General features: G+C 35.6%; 1 protein-coding gene across 1 annotated transcript; it reads right to left on the reverse strand.

The window, feature by feature from the left end:
• Positions 1 to 4,459: 4,459 nt before the first annotated feature.
• Positions 4,460 to 9,490, reverse strand: LOC140860076 (protein NLP6-like). Its single transcript, XM_073262840.1, has 5 exons — positions 8,983 to 9,490; positions 7,674 to 8,245; positions 6,972 to 7,019; positions 5,977 to 6,883; positions 4,460 to 5,861 (listed from the first exon to the last, which is right to left on the reverse strand). Exons 1-5 carry the CDS (start codon positions 9,272 to 9,274, stop codon positions 4,723 to 4,725), a joined length of 2,958 nt encoding a protein of 985 aa, XP_073118941.1. The 5' UTR covers positions 9,275 to 9,490; the 3' UTR covers positions 4,460 to 4,722.
• Positions 9,491 to 10,379: the final 889 nt, after the last annotated feature.

The following is a 10,379-nucleotide window of genomic DNA, read 5'->3' on the forward strand; positions in this document are numbered from 1 at the left end:
ATTTATTGAATTAAATTTATAAATTTTCAAAATTCAAAATTTATCCAAAAATTAATTTTCTTAAAAATTTTGGGCTCAAACAATTTTGACCCATTGCCTCGTGGATCAACTGAAACAATTTTTAATCGGGCCAAAAACTGGGCCCGATAACAATTAACGGGCCGAAATTCAAAATTTCAAAAAATAAAATAAAATTTTAATTTTTCTGGGCTGCCCGGGACGATCCCGGGCAGTCCCCGAAATTCGGGCCGGGGGCCCAGCTGCGCGCTGGGCTAGGGCAACTTTTGCCCTAGCCCAGCATGCTGGGCGGCTGGGCCGCACCCGCGGCCCAGCTGCGTGCATGGCAGCGGGCAGTCCCCGGAATTTTTTTTTTATTATTTTTCTGAAAAATCGAGGCTTGTACAATTGAATAAAATTTAATCGTAAAATTCGAAAACAACCTGGCTCTGATACCACTGTTGGAACACGGTCGTTCTCCGGATCGAAAAAGAAAGTGATACCCGTTGCAGCGGAAGTTTTAAAATTTTATATGAAACAATTCCATATCATGGGTATCAAATTCCTACGATTAAAATTGATAACATAAAATTTAAACAATGTAAATTTTACCTAAAAATCTCGAAGCGAGATTATGGACACCAACAGATTAATCTGCTCTTGTTGTATATCTCAGGAACTGATGAACGAACAATTCTTCAATCAGGTCCACGAACAGAAATTTAATCCCTCTGATAGACTGCACTAGAAAGTCTATCAGAAGTTTCTACAATGAGATAGAACAGATATGATATGTTAAATCAGACTGCAAATTCAAAAATTCACAGACTGATTTTCGAACACAGTAGAGGAAAGGGGGGCGGCCGAATTCCTTGAGAGAAAGCTCTCTAGGTTTTCGAAATTATGACCTTGTGTTTTCTAATTTCTGCACTGCAATAACTTATTTATAACGTGGGCTGCTAACAGCTTAGGGCCCATTAGTCATAAGTTTAAGCCTGACAAGCAAAGCCCGCATGTTCAGAAATTAATATAAAATTCATCGTGACTCAGATTGATAAACCAATTTCACCAATGTTCACAGAAACCATTTCTGCATCTTTTAAAGTCAAGACAAATTTTCTGAATCCGAATTCAGTGGTTTTCAAAAATGTCCATCACTATGTCATTTTAGGAAATCTTACTCCCTCTATTCTTAAATAAGAAGTCCCGCTTCTTTATTCACTAAATTTAACTCTTTAAATTTAATTATCTCAACGGGGATTAGAAATCCATTACTTGTGTGACCCTCAATGGTTCAGGGATACAGCTAGCCGTGGGCTCACAACTCCTTGTGACTCGGAACAACAATTTCCAACTTACCCATCGAATCATGGTAAGAGCGTCTAGCAACATCGCCCCATTATTCCCTAGGTATCACTGATAGTGCCTGCAAGAACCAGTAGATTTTGGTTAGCGTACAATACGGTCCCTTCATTCATATGTCCCGATCGAATCAACAACCATTGGTACATCGAGAGTCGTTCGAGATTCGATAACTATGCAATGCATCTTGAAGATCAAATAGTGACATCGCATGTGCTACTAGGAAACCAAGTAACTTAAAACACATCATGTACTCTGGCCAGAGATTCATTACACTAATATCTCCTCAGATTCCATAGGATATCCACACTCGCAAGTGTGCGGTGAATCCTTGACAACAAAGCATCGACTCCTATATGTGTCGTAACTGTACCCAATCCCGACACCTGATTATCCTAATAGAGTCGGTAAACGAGTCAAAGCACAGTACTAGCATATAGAGTCTCAATGATGTTTCAAGTAATAAGGACTAATGGTGTACAACCAAAACCGCGGACTATATCCACTCGATAAGTGATAACCACTTGAAAAGTCCGAATAGGGTAGTTCGATCATTCATCATATGAATATCCATTTGCATGCTTCGAACATCTCTATGTTCCATACCAATGAAACGTGGTACTCGGCATCGCAAATGCTAGTCTCAATCTCGAGCGATCCTTATCCTTATTTGTGGACGGCTCAATTGACTAGGAACTGTTTAGAATATACAGTGAACATAAGATGTGTTTCATGACAGTGATCTCTTTATATTCACTATCTCATCTTACTTTAGTATATTCAAGGTCTTTATCAAAATAGCAACAGTATATCATTATATAATAATAAGATAAAGTGAACGCCATTTAAAGAACGTATATTATATTAAACAAAGATTGTTTACAAAAAGAGACTCTCAAAGCCCTTAGCCACAAGTTGGCTAACGGGGCATCAACTCTTTCACTAACATGTGACCACCTAGTTGAGACATTAATCAATACCATGAAGTATCGAAATGGTCCACATGGTGGGTGTATAGGCCCACAAATATCCCCATAATGCTTTCCAAGAAGGTTGAAATTTCAATATCAACATTTGTTGGGAAAGGTCTTATAATTAATTTTCCTTGTGAACAAGCCACACATGAAAAGAGAATCTTCTGGCTCTTTAAGGTATGTCCACGAGAATTATTTATTATTCTTCGCATCATTGAACTCCCAGGTTGACCAAGTCGGTCATGCCATAATACACAACCTTTCTTGTCAAAAAACTTCTTGTTTGTGACTGTATTTGCTTCAATTGATTTTATTATTGTGTAATACATCCCAGAAGAAAGTGCACGTAATCTTTCTTTTATCTGTTTGTGGCCATATATAATGGATGTAATGCAAAGATATTCAACATTTTTTGCATTCAATGTTTCAATATGATATCCATTTCGACGGATATCTTTAAAGCTAAGCAAATTTCTACTCGATTTGCTTGCATAGAGTGCATTTTCAATATACAGGCTTGTCTCATTTGGTAAAATTACTTTTGTCTTCCCATAATCTTCAATAATTTTTGATGCACCCGAGATTGTTATAACATTATTTTCAGCTAATGTTAATTCCAAAAAATATCTTTTGCTTTGAAGGATGTTGTGTGTTGTACCACTATCAACTAGACATTCATCGTGATATTCCTTCATTAATCTAAAAATAAATGCATAATTTAGATAAGTTATAGCTCAAAGATAATTACATCCAAGATATATATAATTTATGCAACAAAATAATATAACTTATATCATTATTTTTATGAAGGATATGAACATCTAAAATATTAAATAATGATCTATCCATAAAAATAATAAGTTCAATTTATCTAAGGTATAGATCACGATTTGTGCAAAGAATATATAAATAAACATGGTATATCATGTAGAATATGGAAATATATATAAACTTGTCATGTTGCTATAGTTATTAATCAATCAAATATTTGTTTTTATCTAAATAATATATTAGCAACTTGTTAAATCAAAAAAATTAAGAATGCAAATAATAAGAAAGCATGTCAAAATATGATAAGAAAATTTAAATCAAACAAGAATATATTTATAATTCATATTGAATTAATATTCTTCAATAATATTAACAAATATTGAATCTTTAATCAAAATTCTGCATGAATATATATTGATATATGTTAGATCTCGAATCTATATTATTTGTTAATATTTATAAATATTAAATATATCTTATATCATTGTCGTTGACAATCTAATATCAAAATTCTTCTAAAATTTTGGCAAATCTCGAAAGATTTGATTCTTCATAAATATTGACAAATTTTGAATCAATATTTCATCAAGAAATATTGATAGTTCTACCAAAATATGGATAAATCTTAAATTTTGAAGCAATATTCTTCAGGAATATAAACAATCTCTTATTTAAATATTAAATCATAAGTTTTGCTATTTTGTTAAAATCAAATCAATATTCTTTCGAAATATTGGTGAATATTAATATATCATGCTATCAAGTCAATATTCTTCAGAAATATTGTCAGATCTTAAATTATCTATCAATATTGACAATTTTTATATCTTGTATCAATATACTTCGAGAATATTGATAAATATTGTATCCGTAGATCTATCAAATATCAATATAAAACTATGTTGTATTACACCAAGAACATCAATACAAAATCAAAACGTTGTGCTTCTTTAGGAGTATCAATGATTAACTAGAAGTATACACATAAAAGTAAAATTTATGCGATTTCGAGGAGCATCAATATAAGATCGAAATATTGTGCTTCTTCGAGAGTATTCATATAAAGATAATAATATATATATTTTTTCTCTGCCTCGTGTTATAAATTTAGTGGAGAAAAGGCTGGAAGAGAATCAAAGACTAGAAAAAAACAATAGAAAAAAGATGAGTTAAATCAATTAACTCTCATTTCAACTATACACCTCTATTAATAGGGTAGAGGGAATGCTACACAAAAGGAATTATACAATCAAATCAATCACCTAAATATCATCTATATATAACAATATGATAGCAATTATGTCCCACTAATTATCCGATAGCATGCAAATATCTTTTTTACATAACTTCGAAAATAAAAAGTGTGTAAAAAGAAACTTTAATAATTAATTAGTTTGCACCAAGTACACTGTACACCATAGTGGTATGACAATGACATACATCCTATTACCAACAAAACAAGAAGATTGATTTATTTCAAAACTCAATCCCTACAACTTAAAGATTATCTAAAAATTTTAAGTGCCACCAAAGAAACAAAATTTACACTTGGACTAGAATCAATCCTATCACTACAATAAATCTTTATATACTTACCCGTGTACACCTAAATCTCTGTTCATTCACCAGAGCTCTCACAAGAGCTTCCAAGATTTGCCATCATGTCATGAACCAGAAGACGAATTATGTTGCCACCAGATGATCTAGATACATCAATGCATTCTTGCAAGTCTGCATCACAAGCTATTAGAACCCATTCGTGATCATCATCAAGATATTTGATGTCAAATGTTCCGAGCTCTAACTTAAGCCTCTTGGCCACCTCTTCCTTTAGTTTTTCAATCCTAGAATCTAGTGATAGTCGGAACCTGATTATATCTTCCCTGTACGTGGCTTTTATAGTGATGGTTTTCACTTCTGGCCTGGCCAAAAATTGCTCAAATTCATTGACTGGAGCAGCAGCAATCATGAGTTCTTTGGGCATGGCATCAGGAAATGGAGGTTTTGTGCAGCTACATTCGGTGACATGCTCATCGAAAAGGGATTCGTTTCCCTGACACAAATTTCTCAGATCATGTGAACTTCCTGCATCCTCTACCAGCATTCCTCCGAATGGTTCCTGGTGTGTTGTGTCGAGATCATCAGGTATTGTGAATGCAGATGACAAAATAATTTCTCTCGGTTGTTTACACGACAGTTCAATTGATCGCCCAGTAGCTTTCAAAATCTGTTCATCAATAGGTGAAACATTCTGAGGGTAGGTATCATCTCTAAGGCAGGGGCTACCTTGACACGAGCCTTGTGAAGCAGGAGTGCCTATGCTCTCTTCTCTTGAGCCACTCCCGCTTCTCGATCTGTTTGAAACATCAGCAGCCAAAATACCGGTTTCTTGATGAGATTGTTTCTCAATTCTTGCTACTCTATCTGCAAGATTTGATGCTCCTGCCTGTTCATTAGCTTCAGGGGCATTAAACACAACAAGTGCCCCCATCTGTTCCCTAAATTCAGATGCTTTATTGTCAGGTGAGGTGTGTTGATCTGGTCCATTTAAGTTTGCTGCCCAAGTGACCGAACCAACTGCAACGGGAATGGAGGATGTAGCTATAGAAGTTAAACTGAATGTTCCTTCGCCACCTTGTACAGATTCTATCACACGCTTTAGCTTTGAAAGAGAGCGGTTAACCTTGTTTATCTTGCGAGAAGGCCAGCGAGAGATTCCATGCTGCCTACAGATTCGTTTCATCGTTGTAGGGCAAACTGTAGAAACAGATGTATTTAAAAGAATCCATTTATTAGTGATTTAACAACAAAAAGATATAAATATATTTAATCAACTAAAAGTAAAATCACAAGCATCAGGTATGGAGATTACCACCAAGACTCTTCGCAGCATCCTTAAGACTACCGGCAAAATATTGCTGCAGAACCTCTAAGCTTATTGTTTTCTCAGCCTTTCCCCGTTTTTTCTCGGGTTTCTTACCCTTATCTTTACCTTCGGCAGCAGATGCAACAATTTGAACTTTGCTGTCACCACCAGTATTTTCTTTAACATTTGTAGCAAACGGCCCTTTTAAGCAATCAAGATGCACCATCTCGCCGTTAGGTACAGCGGCAGACACAGGAGATGTTTCAGTAAAATCTGGCCAAGGACTGAGTTTTTCGTCGGTAGCTGGCTTGATAATCTCAATGGACCTCCATGAATCGTCAAGGTCCTTTCCTGAAGCAACTCTCAAGATCGGAAAATGCTGTTTCATCGTTACTAACAGGGAGTCCAAGAAAGCCCGTTGGTCCCCATAGCCTTGAACATTCGAAGGCAAGAAAAATTCAAGAACGTAGTCATCATCTCCCGTATGAGTGCTACGTAAACAAATGGCGAAACTACTCCTCAAATCAAACATTCGTGCATAATGTACCAACGGATACTCCGTTTTGCAAAACTTCGTAATATCTTCACAGAAACACGAGTTGTGAGAGGCAAACGCCCTGCCAGCAACACCCTGCCCCTTTTGCAAGTGATGCTCCGCACAGGCTTCCCGAAAACTCCACAAGTGAGCATCGACAACATAAAATGCTACATCAGTTGTGGACATGCAAACCTGCCCCATACAGCTTCCATCAAAGCTACTGCAGGTTTTCTTGAAGCCACCACCATTTGCTAGGACACTGCGGTGTCTGCACGGAACCCAAGTTTGAGCCAGAGGTAGCATGTGAGTTTCACACACCACAGTCAATATCTCCAAGATTTCCGCCAGCGCTTTTTGCCGTCCTTCATTGCATATCTGGTAGGCAAAATTTCCATGTACATAGATATGATAAGAGAAAGACATTACTCCGTTAATTCAATCTCAAAAAAGTGATGCGTGATACCTGTGGGCTTTGATGATCCAGTATTTCCGAACTTTTCAAATTCACAGCCTGCATGAAAGCTAATTTTATATAATCAGGGATACCCAAATTAATGAAAAATATCTGTTTACTCAAGAGCATGCAGGCGAAGGCAACAAACATGGCGCACACAGACATGCATATATTACCTTAAGTTCTGGTAACATATCAACAAAATGGTTTTAAATTTTAATTAACTTAGATCCGTAATGCATCTGGTAATTAAGTTAAAGCAAAGGCCATCTATTGTCTCTGTAATTAGAAACATATGCAAATAGACAACTCAAAAAAGGAATGAGACTTCCATCACATGCATTGTCAAGAAGATCATGCTATAACGTCCTCAAGGTGATATATATAGGTTGACTCAGTGGGGGACAAGTCTGTGCAATCCCCCCCACCCCTCAGAGAGTCAGAGTCTAGCACATCGGTCCTTCAAGTTTTAGGTCTGCCCCAGGAGATATGTACAGAACCCAATCTACATGGCACAGCATCGACTGCTTTCTTATTTCACATAAGGCTTAAGAAGTCAGGTTTTCTCTGTTAAACTAGTGAAAAAACTTGATGGTTCAAGCAATTTTTAAAAGGAATACTGTTGAAAACTTGATTAAGAAGGTTATCTGTGGTGATGACATGATGTTTAAATGGAAAATGAAATTGGAAGGCAGCAAGCAAACTATTAACCTCTAGTGCCTTGCAAACTTTGTCAACCTCCGGAGCGTAGTTGATCTTCTGGGAGGTCATTATTAGCTCCAGTACTCCAACACAAGACTGCCCAGATGGTTCAAACACAGGCAAAGCTAAAGTTCCTCTAACATTGTAATGCAAGGCATGGTTCAGCCGAGGAAACTCTTTGCTGGAATAATACTGTACATTAGGCGTCCATTCAGGCAACTTTTTCTGAAAGACACGTCCGGGAAGTCCGAGTACTCCATCAGTGTCTCCGTCCACAGAAAACATGTATGATAGAGAAACTAGTCTATACTGATGAAGCCCATTACTGTTCGGATCAAGAAAGAAGGGTTGCCCTGATGTCGTGAGCACATAGTGATTACCATTCTTTACAGGTGCCCAGACTTGAGCTAAGACATGTTGTTCAGTCAAATCTTTAAAGTGCCTAAGAGCCTGCGCCATTCTTTCCTTTATAATGCATGATCCATCATGGGAGTCTATTGGCATAAATCCCATAAACGGTGAAATTTGATTCTTCTTCTCATCTTTTGTGAGTACACTTTCAGTAACCGAATGCGGATTACCTGTATTTGGGGAAAGTATGGAATTCAACAGTTGTGCATGATAAATAGTAAAATGATTCAATGATCAGCTATAATAAGTCCCAAACAAGAAGCATGGTGGTATCCGAGAAAGCCAGAACATAGCAGAAAGTCACTGTTCAATGCTCTTGAGAATAAGCAAGAACCAAAGATTCTGCAACAAGCAGATAAGACAGCACATTCAACTTCTAAAAATCTCCACGCATAAACTATAGAACAAACTTCCATAAACCAAACCTTTGAACAGTCCCTTTGAGTTAGAACTTAGAAAGGGACTAGTAAACGACTATCTGATGCGTAAAAAATTTACATTAATAGAATCTCATTTCTCAAACTAGTATTAATACACGAAAAACCCAAACAGTAAGAGAATAAACCAATAATTGGTCCCAGCCCAAAAACCAAATTGAAACAAATAAAGATTTTTCGTTGTCAAAGCCGCGCCACTAATCAAACAACACAAAAACCTCAAACAAGCATAAAAACTTTAATTGAATCCACATAATATAGAGTCAACCATCAATTACAGATTAAAAGAATGAACTCTGGGTAATTAAAAATAAGACGAAAATGGATTCCATATTTCAACACAAGAAAGAAAAAAGGAAATATCCCATTTCAAAAGGTCAAAAAACTTATCATTCCAGCAACATATTTAGAAACTCATATAATAAATAAATAATTGACTTGATTAGCAAAACACAAAGAACAGTGCAAACCATAAGAAGGAACTGGAAATTTGGAGCAGTGGGAGAGCCTAAAAGCACCATTGGATACAAAACCCACATCGTGACTGTCATCTGGAAAGACCCAGAGAGGCGAACAAGGCTGCTCGGAGTTGGATATCAAAAACGGCGAGCCAGGACCAGATGCCGCAGCTGCAGCCGCAAAGATCTGATCCAACGGCCAGCAGCCATCGAGATCGAAGTCCAAATCCATGAGTCCATCCGAAGCAGCACAGGAGGGCTGAACTGGTACTGAGTTCGTTTCTTGTTCAGGTTCCTCAGACATTTTCACCGAGAAAAGATAACAAAACTTAATTCCCTTTTTCTTGTTGGACTGTATGTTTTCTCTCTCAAGATATTGGTGTTGGTATGTGGACGAAAGAGAGAGGTGGAGAAGAAAGAAGATGATGATGGGTGCGGTGAAATGGTGATTCCAATTCTTCCATTGTCCAAAAAATCCTTGGAATCTATAGAGAGATTAGTTGTAGTGAAAACGCAACTTGTCATTTTTTATGGATAATAATAATATATATAATAATAACAAAGACAAGGATATGTTCCTTTGTTTCACTCCCCCATCTCCATATATATTGGCCAACATTTTTCCAGAATCATTTGATGCAATACACGATAATTTTTTTTGTTTTTTTTCGCAGTCATGGGAAATTCTTTAGGATGGAATTATAAGGTGTATCTAAAATTTGATATTTAACAATAAATGTGGAGTTTTATTAAAATAAAATAAAAAAAATCAATAAGCATCATACATATTGATAAATTTTTAAATTTAAATTTAAATAAATACTCGAGATACTATTCTAAAGATAACATCTCATTACCCACATCTCATTACCCACAAATAATACATAGGATAGACTGAATACCAGAGTTACATACAGTATTTTCATCTCTTGGATAAATATAAACTTTATCTTCGTGTTGTCTTTTTACAAAAATAAAATAAAATTGATAATTTTTACAGACTTTCAAAAATATTTTGAGAAAATATATTTTAGGAGTTTATGTTGCAGTGTTATTTATGCACATGGTTTTATATTTTGTATTGTATAACTTTATTATAGACATCATGTAATATAAAAAATTTCATCAGTTGGTAATTTACACAATATATATAGTTATTTTATAATTCTACGATAAATTTTTCAAAATTTTTAAGATAAATAATTAAATTTTTTGAATATTTTTTGAATAAGCCGAAAAATTGATCGTTTCAATTCTAACGAATGAAAAAGAATTTCTCATATATGAGGGAAATTAGGATTAAGTGTAGTGGCTCGTCTCGAATCATGTACTAGTTATAATCTAGACATCAGTTAACTTAAAAAATAAATTTAATAAGAGAAAATAATTGACGAAAACTTAAAAGAAAA

This window comes from Henckelia pumila, chromosome 4 (assembly GCF_033568475.1).
Source record: "Henckelia pumila isolate YLH828 chromosome 4, ASM3356847v2, whole genome shotgun sequence".
In the NCBI taxonomy this organism is placed as follows: domain Eukaryota; kingdom Viridiplantae; phylum Streptophyta; class Magnoliopsida; order Lamiales; family Gesneriaceae; genus Henckelia; species Henckelia pumila.